Below are 12,958 nucleotides of genomic sequence, written 5' to 3'. Positions count from 1 at the left end.
AAAGTCTCATGAGAACTGCTTCATGGAGTCCCTGAATGCATATAATGCATATATAAATATACAGATACAGATATTCAGGCACACATATGGCTCCTAAACTGCTATATGGAATACGTTTATTTGAATTGTTTTCTTTGTAGCCTCTTGATGTACAACGAACTTCATGGTGTCTGAAATAAGATACCATCACAGAGGTTATCACAGAGGTTAACAGATCCCAGAAACACTGGAATAGCTTTATTTGAGTATCTTTCTCTCGCCAGAAAGCTGTAGTCACAAACTCACATCAGCATGCCTGTTTTCTTTTAAACTAAGTTCACAGGGGTCAGGTTTGGAGGCAGGGTACTTGACTGGGGAGCGATGGAAACTACATTTCCCAGGATGCAATACGCGAGACGATGGGGGAGTTGAGCCAATGGAAATTCGGCATTTATTTTTATTTCTATTTTTTGGTTTGTGTGTGTGTGTGTGTGTGTGTGTGTGTGTGTGTGTGTGTGTGTGCACGGTCGCGCGCGTGCGGTTCGTGTGTCTGGAGCTGGACTTCCAGCGTGGTCTTCTTGGAGGTCGTTTAGCTGTTTCTGGGGTTTGTTGACCTAACTGGAAGCTCTGGCGAGGTGGGTCGTTCGGGTGGCAGAGTGCTTAGAGCTGCTCCGCAGTACAGAGGCCCTGCGGAGGCCCAGCGACTCCGCCCACATGCTCCGAGCCAGGCCTAGGGAAGAGACCTTGGTGACCTTGCATCCTCTGCAGAATCCAATGGCTGTGACCACTCACAGGAACCTGGCCCAGGTAAGTGCTGCATCCTGCGGCTCCCACCCGAGCGCTAGAGCCCCGGGAGAGGCCCCACCATGATCCCGAAGCTCCTAGTTGGTGCCCCTGGCAGGAGGCACCTGTGTGCTGGGGTTTGTGAGTGTTGCAGAGATGACGCCTGGAAGGGCGGCTAGGCAGGGAAGATATGGAGTCCTGGTATCCAAGTGTTTGTAGAAGCAGTTGTGAGGTCGATTTGCATCTGAGGAATTTGAGTTTAATTCTTCGGACACCGAGAGCCACTTGAGAATTGTGAACAGAGATCCTGTTCGGAAATAGTATTCTACATTTTCCTGAAGTTACTCAGAGGAAGGACAAACAGGAGGAGGAGACATGAGGTGCAGGAGAGAGTAGTGCCACAGGTCTGGCAGCTCTCCGGTGAGGTTCAGAATTGTGGACCGCTGCATAGACAGAGTTGTAGTCATCCCAGACCTTCAAACCCCAAGGTGATCAGGGTCACTGTGTGACTGGAGCCTGTGAAGACGCCTGCGGCTGCTAGATTCTAACAGCCTCCTCCTTTTCCAGGGTTCCCTGACTTCAGAACCAGTTACAGAGCTTGGCCTGGTAAGTAGATCCTGCCTTCACCCTCATGCCACCCATACAATTTTGGGGTTAGTGGTTCTTGGTCTGTATCTCAGTGCACCCTAGGAGCCCTGGGCATCGCAGGCTTGAACAGGTTAGGTACCTAACCCAGAGATGTATAGGCTGTGCGTTGTATGAAATTGTTGGCAAGCATGAACAGAAGTGTAGAAGGTTGCTTCTCTCAAAGAAGTGTGTGCCAATATGTGCCTATGCCTGAAGGGGAGACTGAGTTACTTAGGCATGTGCAGAATGATCTTCCTTCTCCTTGGAATAAAGATCAGTGAGTTGAAGGCGTCAGACCCCAAATTATAGGCATTACCTGGCTTCCACTGGTGATTGTTGGTTGGTGTCTTAGTTAGGGTTTTATTGCAGTGAAGAGACCCCATGACTCTGGCAACTCTGAGAAAGGAAACATTTAATTGGAGTTGGCTTATAGTTTCAGAGGTTTAGTCTGTTGTAGAAATATTTAATCTCAATCAGGGGTTTTGCACTGCCTTTGATAATTTGGTTCCTGGATAAAAGACAGACAACTTTTATTATTATAATAAGGCCTAATCAGCACTAGAGCTGGGCAGATATCTATCCTCTGTGCTATTAGAATCTGTTTCTCCATCAATAACCCCAAGGTATAATTTGCCACGTTCCACCTGGGCAGCTCTTAACTTCGGTTTGCCAGCCCTCGTGGCTGTGTTTTCGGGATTCACCTACCCCATGGTGGCTTCCTCTTCTCTTCACCATCTTCTCTCTCTGTGTGTTTTTGCTCAGACCTCAAGCCTGAGAACCCCAAACCTGGCCTTTGTCTCTTCTGCCCAGCCATTGGCTGTCAGTATCTTTATTTAGTCAAGGAGAAAGGTCATGTTGTATGTCTGTGTGGGTTCCCTGTGGGCAGCCAGGCCGTGGGCGTCAGTGTTTAGCATCACGATACATAGTAAATGACCAAACCTCAACATTAGTTCATCAGTGTCCTGGTCGGAAGCATGGCAGTGTGCATGCAGGCATCCTGCTGGAAGAGCTGACAGGTTTACATCGCCATCTGCAGGGAGCAAAAGGAGACTGTATGTTGGACATAGCTTGAGCATTGGAGACCTCAAAGCCCGCCTCCATGGTGACACACTTCCTCTAACAAGGCCACACCTCCTAACAGTGCTACTCCCTCAGGGTCAAGTATTCATACACATGAGTCTATGGGGGGCAAACCTATTCAAAACACCACAGTGGGTGAGGTTGACCCAAAGAGTAGCATCAGCTAGGATAGCATCATCACAGGGTTGAGGCTGCTTTGTAGTGGGGTCTGTGAGAGGTTGGGGAATTCCCTAAGAACTCTCTGGATCCTATGTGTTGAGTAACCAATGGGTAGGCCAGGGGGATGCTTTCAGTGTGTAGCTATGGTTATATGAGAACAAATATAGAGAAGTGTGTGGAACAAAAAGGTCTAAGTTTTTGAGGTGGAAGTGCAAATTGATGATCTCAAGGTCTTGACATAGTAATGAAAGTTGCACATCCTTGTTTGGTTATATATGGGATGAAGGGTGGGCAGGACTACTGGGCAGTTCTGCAGCAGCTCTCCGTGTCAGGGCCAGAATTAGATGTAGCCTATCATCCTTCTATGTATTGGTGCTGCACACGAGTAGTGAGTGAAAGTGAGAGCCCAGGGTAAGTGGTACTCAGGCCTGTATTTCCTCATGGGCAGATAGGATTAGATGGGAGATGGGCATGACATTGGAGTCTTTGGAAGGAAATGGATCATAAACTTTTTTCCCTGTCATTCAAGGCCATGTAATCCTGAGGGTGTGGCTGTGGGAATGTAATCATACAAGAAAAGTACGATTCAGAGTGCTGTGTGTGGGACTAGGGAGATGGTGCAGTGGGCAGAAGTGCTTGTTTTTCTTGGATGAGGGCCTGAGTTCAGATTTCCAGCACCCGGGCCCTGTGGACCCTGTCTGTAACCTCAGCACTGGGGTTGAGGGTCGGGAGCAGAGACAGGAAGATCTCTGGAGGTCACTGGCTAGCCAGTCTGGCTAATCTGGTGAGGTCCAGTTTTATTGAGAAGGCATATCATACCAAATAAGGTAGCAAACAATTGAATATGACACCCAACATTGACCTCTTGGATGCACAAATGTGCAGAGGTAGGGTGAACTAATTGCCCCAGGAGCAGTAAGTTAGGAATCATAGGATAAAGAGGTGAGCCCATATTCCTTGGGTCTGGAAGATTTTTAGCGTCTTCTGGGTTATTGTCTGACAAGACAAAATTTAAGTTAGCCTATCTTCTCTCTAGCCATTTTTCTTCCTAACCAGTATCTGTGATAAGTCACAGCATTGATAAGAAGGGGGTAGTAGCCTTCATCCTAGGCCTTGAGGTTATATTTTATCTTTCTTTTTATCTTCCTGTGTTTCCATGGAAGGGTACAATATCAATGGGCAGAGAATGGGCCTCAGTGGGTGAGTGTCTCCTGTGATATGGGACGGAGAATATAGAGAGCAAGAGATGTGTACTGGGGCAACAGAATTGGAGTGCTTCGAATTAGAGTGCTGAAAGAGAAGCTGATTATACGCTGAATTGTTTCCATTGTGATAGGATGTTTCCTTTGAGGATGTGGCCATTCACTTCTCCCAGGAAGAGTGGGTGCTCCTTGATAAGGCCCAGAGACTCCTGTACTGCAGTGTGATGCTGGAAAACTTGGCACTTGTGGCATTTCTGGGTAAGGTCCTCGCATGGCTCCCAGTGTCCAGAGTGGCGTCTACCTTTATTTTTACCCAAGAGTGATTGCTATCTTAGGAGTCATAACAAATCTCAAACTTTCTCTTCAGCATCCTATGCCTTGGTTTCTGCCTATTTTCTGTAGTTGTCATTTCTTTCTTTTTTTCTCATTGGAGACAGTGTCTCTCTATATATCCCCTGATGTCTTGGAACTCACAATGTAGACCAGGCTGGTCTTGAACTTACCAAGATCTGCCTTCCTCTGCCTCCCCAATGCTAGAATTAAAGGCATGCACCAGGCTTAGTTGTCATTTCTTTATGGCTGCTTTTGTGAAGAATTGCCAGTGTTGTCATATGCATTCTCTCTCTCTCTCTCTCTCTCTCTCTCTCTCTCTCTCTCTCTCTCTCTCTCTCTCTCTCTCTCTCTCTCTCTCTCTGAATATTTGCATTTCTCCATGTGTTTGGAGATGCAGGAAAGGTCTTGATTGTTTCGTAGAGTTGATAAGTCACGTTGTCTTAAAGGAGACCAGGCCTTGCAGTGGGCACCTAGGGAAGGGCATGTTCACATGGTATCAGAAGACAGCAGAGTGCCCTCAGTGTTTTAGTAAGGGTACAACACATATCTCACTTCTACCTTTACTCCACATTTAAAACTTTGGCATCTTGTAATTGCACCTGCAAGTTTTGGTTCTTGGCTACCTTGATGCTCTGTTGTGTTCTTAGTTTTTGTAACTGCCCACAGTTACATCAAACGGGTCACCTGGAAGGAAAGCTGGAGATGAAATACAATGGGTTTGTGAAACAAATAAGGAGCCAAGACAAGTTTTCTGATCAAGGCTCAATGTTTTAATGGGGGGGGGCTCCAAATATAAAGGCGGGGGAAACCCTTCCCCCAAAGACTGGAACTGCAGAACCGGTTTGGTTGCTCAACAGGTGGCTAGTGTCTCAGGAAACTGCAGGTCCTTGAAGAACAATGGGCTAGACCTCCACCCTAGGTGGGAAGTAGTGGCGAGCACCGAGGTCTGAAATTCCCACTGGAAGGCTGGGGGGAGGGCACAATTCCTCCCTAATTATTAGTTTTAAGATGAGAAGGTAACAACCTGGTGGATAGTGGTAACAAGGGAGAGGAAGCATTGACCTGGCCCTCCTAAATCCTTTATGGTGTCTTTTGTGGAGGACAGTGGTTGTTATTCTAAGAAATGCCTTTAGACACCAACCTCTATGCAACCAGGTTTGCTTCACAGGGGTCTCAGAAGCAGAAAACATGGTCCTCCCCTTGCAGTGCTTTGCCGGGCACCTCCCACTGGTGCCCTTGCCCGCTTGTAAGCAGACATACATAGATCTGAGTTCTATGTAGCTCCAGTAGGATGTCCACTTACAGTGGGCTCATCAAGACCACGGTCTGCTAATCGAGTAGGATGATAATATACTTGTATAGGTTTTGATGCCAGGGAGTTGATTTGTTGCCAAACACCCTGCAAGTGTCTTTGAGCTTTTCCCTGATTATAGTGACTATTCATTGTAAATTTTAGAAGTAACACATCTATTGATACTTATCATGGCATTTGAGATGACTTACTTCTAAACTCTGGACCAGCTCTCCAATAATTTGAATGGTATAAAGAGCATCAACTTGTTATTATCAATGTTATTGACAGATCTATCCAGGTGTGGTTCAAAATACAGTTCAAACTTAAGATCTATGAAAGGTTAATAAGGCTATGTAGAACTTATGAAGGCATTAAAATCTGGCCTGCCTACTCCATACAAAATTATTATGATTCAGAAGGTTGTGTTTTGCTTTGCATCCTGATAATTGTAAAACATTTATTGGCTAAGACATTGCTCTAAGCTTACCACAGGAGGACTTAAGCCTCTGTTCTCAAGTGGATTCAGATTAACTGGCAAAAGACAAATAACTTTACAGATAGTAGATCTTGGACAGTTTAATTTTGCTTCTACCACTGTAGCCAATAAACTTGTGAAAAAGTGGCAGCAGGCCTACACTGGCACAGCTCTTTTTAACTTTTATCACTCTTGAAATTATCTTAATTAAAAAATATGGGTAAAATGTTCTATAAATGTCTATTAAATCCATTTGGTCCATGACTTCTGTTAGTTCCACTGTGTCTCTGTTTAGTTTGTGTTTCTCTGATCTGTCCATTGATGAGAGTGGGGTGTTGAAGTCACCCACAATTATTGTGTGAGGTGCAATGTATGCTTTGAGCTTTAGTAAAGTTTCTTTTACAAATGTGGGTGCCCTTGCAATTAGATCATAGATGTTCAGAATTGAGAGTTCTTCTTGGGAGATTTTTTCTTTGATGAGTATGAAGTGTCCTTCAGTATCTTTTTTGATGACTTTTGGCTGAAAGTCAAGTTTATCCAATATTAGAATGCCTATGCCAGCTTGTTTCCTGGGACCATTTGCTTGAAAAATTGTTTTCCAGTCTTTTACAATGAGGTAGTATTTGTCTTTGACACTGAGGTGCATTTCCTGTATGCAGAAAAATGCTGGGTCCTGTTTATGTATCTAGTCTATTAGTCTATGTCTTTTTATTGGGGAAATTGAGTCCATTGATGTTAAGAGATATTAAGGAATAGTGATTGTTGCTTCCTGTATGTTATTTTTATGTTTGTGTGGTTTTCTTCTTTTGGGTTTGTAGAAAGAAGATTACTTTCTTGCTTTTTCTAGGGTGTAGTTTCCCTTCTTATGGTGGCATTTCCATCTATTATTCTTTGTGGGGCTGGATTTGTAGAAAGATATTGTGCAAATCTGATTTTATCATGGAATATCTTGGTTTCTCTATAGTGATTGAGAGTTTTGCTGGGTATCATAGTCTGGGTTCACATTTGTGTTCTCTTTGGGTCTGTATGAGATCTGTACAGTATCTTCTAGCTTTCATGGTCTCTGGTGAGAAGTCTGGTGTAATTCTGATATGTCTGCCTTTATAAGTTACTTGCCCTTTTTCCCTTACTGCTTTTAATATTCTTTCTTTGTTTAGTGCATTTGGTGTTTTGATTATTATGTGATGGGAGGACTTTCTGTTCTGGTCCAGTCTTTTTGGAGTTCTGTAGGCTTCTTGTATATTCATGGGCATCTCTCTCTTTAGATTAGGGAAGTTTTCTTCTACAATTTTGTTGAAGATATTTACTAGCCCTTTAAGTTGTAAATCTTCACTCTCATCTATGCCTTTAATCCTTAGATTTGACTTTCTCATTGTGTCCTGTATTTCCTAGATGCTTTGGGTTACAAGCTTTTTGCATTTTCTTTGAATGTTGAGTCAATGTTTTCTATGGAATCTTCAGCATCCGAGACTCTTTCTTCTATCTCTTGTATTCTGTTGTTGATGCTTGTGTCTCTGACTCCTGATTTCTTTCCAAGGTTTTCTATCCCTTTGTGATTTCTTTATTGTTGCTACTTCCATTTTTAGCCCCTGGATCCTTTTGTTCAGTTCCTTCACTTGTTTGTGTTTTCCTGAAATTCTTTAAGGGATTTTTGTGTTTCCTCTTTAAGGGCTTCTACTTGTTGACCCATGTTCTCCTGTATTTCTTTAAGGGAGTTGTTTATGTCCTTCTTGAAGTCATCTATCAGCATCATGAGATGAGATTTTAAATCCAACTCTTGCTTTTCTTGTGTGTTGGGGCATCCAGGACTTGCTGTGTTGAGAGCACTGGGTTCTGATGCTGCCTTGTGGCCTGGGTTTCTGTTGGTAGGGTTATTGTGCTTGCTTTTCACCCTCTGGTTATTTCTCCTGTTAGTTGGTCTCACCTGACCGGCTGGTGCTTGTCCCTCCTGTGGGCCTGTAAGGCTGTGTCCCTACTCCTGGGAGACCAACTATCTCTGGCAGGGTCTGCGCACAGAAGGCTGTGGGGTGCCTGACATGCAAATGGTGACCAAAGACTCCTGTCCAGCTGCCCCACTAATCGTATGTCCTGTGTTCTCTTAGCTGTTCCCCTCCAGAGAGATATTGGAGAGAAAGTGGAGCACTTAACCTCCATGCTCAGAAGTGGAGGCACTGCTGAGAGATCACTCTCTCCCTGTGGGCTGTGCACAGAAGGCTGTGGAATGCCTGGCTCTCTGGGGCAAATGGCAACAAAAGGCCAAATCGATCCATTCTTATCTCCTTGTACAAAGCTCAACTGCAAGTGGATCAAGGACCTGCAGATTATACCAGACTCACTGAAACTAAAAGAAAAGAAACTGGGGAAGACCCTTGAGGACATGGACACAGGGGAACATTTCCTGAACAGAACACCAATAGCTTATGCTCTAAGATCAAGAATTGACAAATGGGACTACATAAAATTACAAAGTTTCTGTAAGGCAAAGGACACTGTTAAAAGGACAAAACAGTAACCATCAAATTGGGAAAAGATCTTTACCAACCCCACATCCAACAGAGGGCTAATATCCAATATATACAAAGAACTAAAGAGGTTAAACTCCAGAGAAACAAATAACACTATTAAAAAATGGTGTACAGAGCTAAACAGAGAATTTTCAACTGAGGAATATGGAATGGCTGAGAAGCACCTAAAGAAATGTTCAGCATCCTTAGTCATCACGGAAATGCAAATCAAAACAACCCTGAGATTTCACCTCACCTCAGTCAGAATGGCTAAGATCAAAAACTCAGGAGAAAGCAGGTGTTGACAAGGATGTGGAGAAAGAGGAACACTCCTCCACTGCTGGTGGGATTGCAAGATGGTACAACCACTCTGGAAATCAGTTTGGTGGTTCCTCAGGAAATTGGGCATAATACTACCAGAGGACCCTGCTATACCATACCTGGGCAAATACCCAGAAAATCCTTCAGCATGTAATAAGGACACATACTCTGCTATGATCATAGCAGCCCTATTTACAATAGCCAGAAGCTGGAAAGAACCCAGATATCCCTCGACGGAGGAATGGATACAGAAAATGTGGTACATTTATACAATGGAGAACTACTCAGCTATTAATAACAGTGAATTTATGAAATTCTTAGGCAAATGGGTGAAACTGAAAATATCCTGAGTGAGGTAACCCAATCACAAAAGAACACATATGGTATGCACTCACTGATAAGTGTATATTATCCCAGAAGCTTGGAATTCCCAAGACACAATTCACTGATCAAATGAAGCTCAAGAATAAGGAAGATCAAAGTATGGATACTCTGGTTCTTCTTAGAAGGGGGAACAAAATATCCACAGAAGGAGATACAGAGACAAAGGGTGGAGCAGAGTCTGAGGGAAAGACCATGCAGAGACTGCCCCACTTAGTGATCCATCCCATATACAGTTACCAAACCCAGACACTGTTATTGATGCCCACAAGTACTTGCTAACTGGAGCCGGATATAGCTGTCACCTGGGAGGCTCTGCTAGTGCATGACAAATACAGAGGGGGACACTCTCAGTCTGCCATTGAAGGGAGCACAGGGTCCCCAATGGAGGAGCTAGAGAAAGGACCCAAGTAGCTGAAGGGGTTTGCAGTGTTGTACGAGGAACAACAATATGAGCCACCCAGTACTCCCAGAGATTCCAGGGACAAAAACCATCAACCAAAGAGTTCGCATGGAGAGACCCATGGATCCAGATACATAGGCAGCAGAGGATGGCCTTGTTGGACATCAAAGGGAGGAGAGGCCCTTGGTCCTGGGGAGGCTTGATGCCACAGTGTAGGGGAATATCAGGACAGGGAAGCAGGAGGGGGGTTGATTGGGGAACAGTGAGAGGGGAGATGGGTTATGGGATTTTCAGGGGGGGGACCAGGAAAGGAGACAACAACTGATATGTAAAAAAGAATATATCTGATAAAAAATCCTTGATCACTAGCTTCATCTGGGGACTTCAGCTCAGTGTAGACACATCCCCAATAGACGCATCCTGGTGAAGGCTGTTGGCTGAGGAATTGCTTGGAGAGCCTGCTGGTGTTTTCCTGCACCTTATTCCCATGTGTTTTGTCTGGTGTAATAAACCCATTCTGTATTTGAAAACAGCTCCCTTAGTATGTCTGCAACTCATTTGTTCTTAGAACATTCCAGTGCTTTCATTGCCTCTTCTCCATTATTTTTTCTGTGATAATCCCTTGTCTATGTAGCACAGGCTAATCTCAGACTTATCGGCCCCTTTGCGTCAGATCCCCAAGTATTTAGAATGGTATGTTGTTTTTTGTGTCTAACTTACCTTTGTGATGTGCGTTTCCCTCTCTAGGATTATTTCATTAGCATGTCAACATGTATTTTTCTGATTTCAGGTTCCTGTTCTGGAATGGGGGGTGAAGACGTAACTTGTGTGCATAATGTGCCTGCAGAAGGGGTGGTGTGTGAGACAAGGCCATCTCCTGAGGAGAGTCATCTTGAGATACGTGCTTCAGCTTTAGAAGACGTTTTGCCTCAGACTGAGTTCCTGAGCACATATCCCGTGCAGACATTGTGCTTGAGCAGAACAGGTTCCAGTTTTAAAGAAGAGAATAACTGTCGCTGGAGGAGTTACAGTGGAGTAAAGTCCTATGAAGGGGATCCTCACAGGACTTCCACTGTGCCAAGCTGCAGATCCCATGTGTTGACCAGGCCATTCATCTGTGGGAAGGATGGGGAGGAGGCCGTCTCCTCCACAGGCTGTGGTCAACAGCAGGCTGCTTGCAGTAGTGAACAGCCCTCCACAGCCTGTCTTCAGCAGCAGGCCACTTGTAGAAGCGAACAGCTTTACAGCAGTGGTGAGTATGGGGAAGTGCTTTTGAATGGAGAGAGGCATTGTAAGGATGGTGAATGCCAAAAAGGTTCAAGCTGCAAACATGTCCCTGCTCAGTGTCCCAGTACCTCCTCTGAGAAAAGGCCGGCTGAGAATAGCAAGTATGAGAAAGCCTTCTCCTGCAATTACAAACGTGCTCAGCACCAGGACAGTCACTCCGGACAGAGGACCCATGAGCACTGTCAACATAAGAAGTCCTTCAGCAAAAAGTGCCGTCTCAATACACTAGACAGAATTCATCCTCAAGAAAGGCCCTATAAATGTACTGAATGTGGAAAAGCCTTTATCTATAAATCTGAACTCATTTACCATCACAGACATCACACTGGTAGAGTACATTATGAGTGTGTGGAATGTAGAAAATCCTTCATGTACAAATCCAATCTCACCGAACACCAGAGAATCCACACTGGAGAAAGGCCTTATCAATGCGAACAAAGTGGAAAATCCTTCAGACAAAACTCTAGCCTCTTTAGACACCACAGAATTCATACTGGAGAAAGGCCGTACGAGTGCTATGAATGTGGGAAATCCTTTAGACAGATCTTTAATCTCATCAGACACAGGCAAGTCCACACTGGAGAAATGCCTCACCAATGTGGTAATTATGGGAAAGCCTTTAGCTGCAAAACTGAACTCACTCAACACGAGCGAATTCACAGTGGAGAAAAGCCGTATGAGTGTAGTGATTGTGGAAAATACTTCAGGCAGTTCTCCAACCTCATTCGACACCGGAGAGTGCACACTGGTGACAGGCCTTATAAGTGCAGTGAATGTGAGAAATCCTTCAGTCGCAAATTCATCTTCATCCAGCACCAAAGAGTTCACACTGGAGAAAGGCCTCACAAATGTGGGGAATGTGACGCATCCTTCACCCGAAAATCTGACCTCTTCCAGCACCAGAGAATCCACAGTGGCATGCGACCTTATGAGTGTGAAGAATGTGGGAAGTCATTCAGACAATGTTCTAGCCTCATCCAGCACCGGAGAGTTCATACCGGAGAGAAGCCTTATGAGTGTGTCGAATGTGGGAAAGCCTTTAGTCAGAGTGCTAGCCTCATTCAACACCAGAGACTGCACACTGGAGCAAAACCTTATGAGTGTAGTGAATGTGCGAAGTCCTTTAGCCAGAGTGCTAGCCTGATTCAACACCAGAGAAGCCACAGTGGAGAAAAGCCTTATGAATGTAGTGAATGTGGCAAACCTTTCACCCATAAGTCTGACCTGATTCAGCACCAAAGGGTTCATACTGGAGAAAGACCTTATGAGTGCTATGACTGTGAGAAATCCTTTAGCCGTAGATCGAATCTTGTCAGACACCAGTGAGTTCACACCTAAGAAGACTCTTTATCATGTACGAATTGTGCTGCTAAGGGTGTTCTTTATTGTGTCTAGGGGAGGCGTACACAGGTGGAAAGTGCATAAAGATTTATGCCTGCCCCCGATTGGACAGAGGTTGGAAGTGTGCAGCCTTGTGAGTTTTGCCTTTACAAGCAGCTGACTAATAATTTGTGGCCATTCTCTGGGAATCCCAGGTATGGATCTGGCCGGTGTACCTCATCCTGACCAGTATTTAATACTTCTTTCAGATTCGGCTCAAAAGTAGAAAAGTGCTGTTTAACAGGTGTAGTAACACTGGAGAAGACTCACAGCCCTCTCTGAGTTCAGAGATTATTTATCTGGGCTTCGGAAGTGGAACTTATTTCAAATATGTGGGAAACTTTGAGAAGACTCATTACAGTTTTTAGATGCCCAGGGCCATGTCCTGATTTATGTCATTCGCAGTATCTGTGATAGAAACCCTGTCACTCTTACCACTTAGAAGATTATGAGTCTGATTATCCCTGCTAAGTGCTTAGAGGTACAGACCTCTCTGCTCTGCTCTGGCTTTAGCCTTGAAGACCCTTTTCCTTTTTAGGGCAGCAATCTTATTTAGAAAGTGTGGTCTGAGTTGTACTTTCAACTTTTCTAGGAACGATCACCTTGTTCAGGACAGGTTTTGTTCTCACACTGTGCTCTGATTATTTCCAGGCTGGAACTCACCAACTTGTGAAATACTTGCTGCACATTACTCTGGCCAAACTTTTGAAAAGGGAGTTTGTTTATGCTCCTTTGATCTGGAAGGTTCTG

At 44.6% G+C, this 12,958-nt stretch overlaps 1 protein-coding gene across 2 annotated transcripts; it reads left to right on the top strand.

Moving 5' to 3' along the window:
• The first annotated feature begins 621 nt into the window (after positions 1–621).
• LOC127664003 (zinc finger protein 551-like) lies at positions 622–12,250 on the top strand. 2 transcript variants are annotated; one of them, XM_052155865.1, is made up of 4 exons: positions 622–786; positions 1,330–1,368; positions 3,965–4,088; positions 10,332–12,250. In XM_052155865.1, the coding sequence occupies exons 1-4, from the start codon at positions 694–696 to the stop codon at positions 12,152–12,154; spliced, it is 2,079 nt and encodes a 692-aa protein (XP_052011825.1). In that variant the 5' UTR covers positions 622–693; the 3' UTR covers positions 12,155–12,250. The 2 variants fall into 2 exon arrangements, with proteins under 2 accessions (XP_052011825.1, XP_052011826.1); XM_052155866.1 differs by lacking the exons at positions 622–786; positions 1,330–1,368 and adding an exon at positions 2,977–3,039.
• The last annotated feature ends 708 nt before the right edge of the window (positions 12,251–12,958 follow it).

This window comes from Apodemus sylvaticus, chromosome 13, assembly GCF_947179515.1.
Source record: "Apodemus sylvaticus chromosome 13, mApoSyl1.1, whole genome shotgun sequence".
Classification (NCBI taxonomy): domain Eukaryota; kingdom Metazoa; phylum Chordata; class Mammalia; order Rodentia; family Muridae; genus Apodemus; species Apodemus sylvaticus.
This window is presented reverse-complemented; position numbering and strand designations above follow the sequence as displayed.

What these genes read in the sequence shown, in the direction of transcription:
- LOC127664003 (XM_052155865.1), top strand. Translation starts at nt 694, where the DNA reads ATGCTCCGAGCCAGGCCTAGGGAAGAGACCTTGGTGACCTTGCATCCT. An exon ending in CAGTTACAGAGCTTGGCCTG is followed by an intron (nt 1,369 to 3,964) that starts GTAAGTAGATCC and finishes CCATTGTGATAG; the next exon opens with GATGTTTCCTTTGAGGATGT. An exon ending in GGCACTTGTGGCATTTCTGG is followed by an intron (nt 4,089 to 10,331) that starts GTAAGGTCCTCG and finishes TTCTGATTTCAG; the next exon opens with GTTCCTGTTCTGGAATGGGG.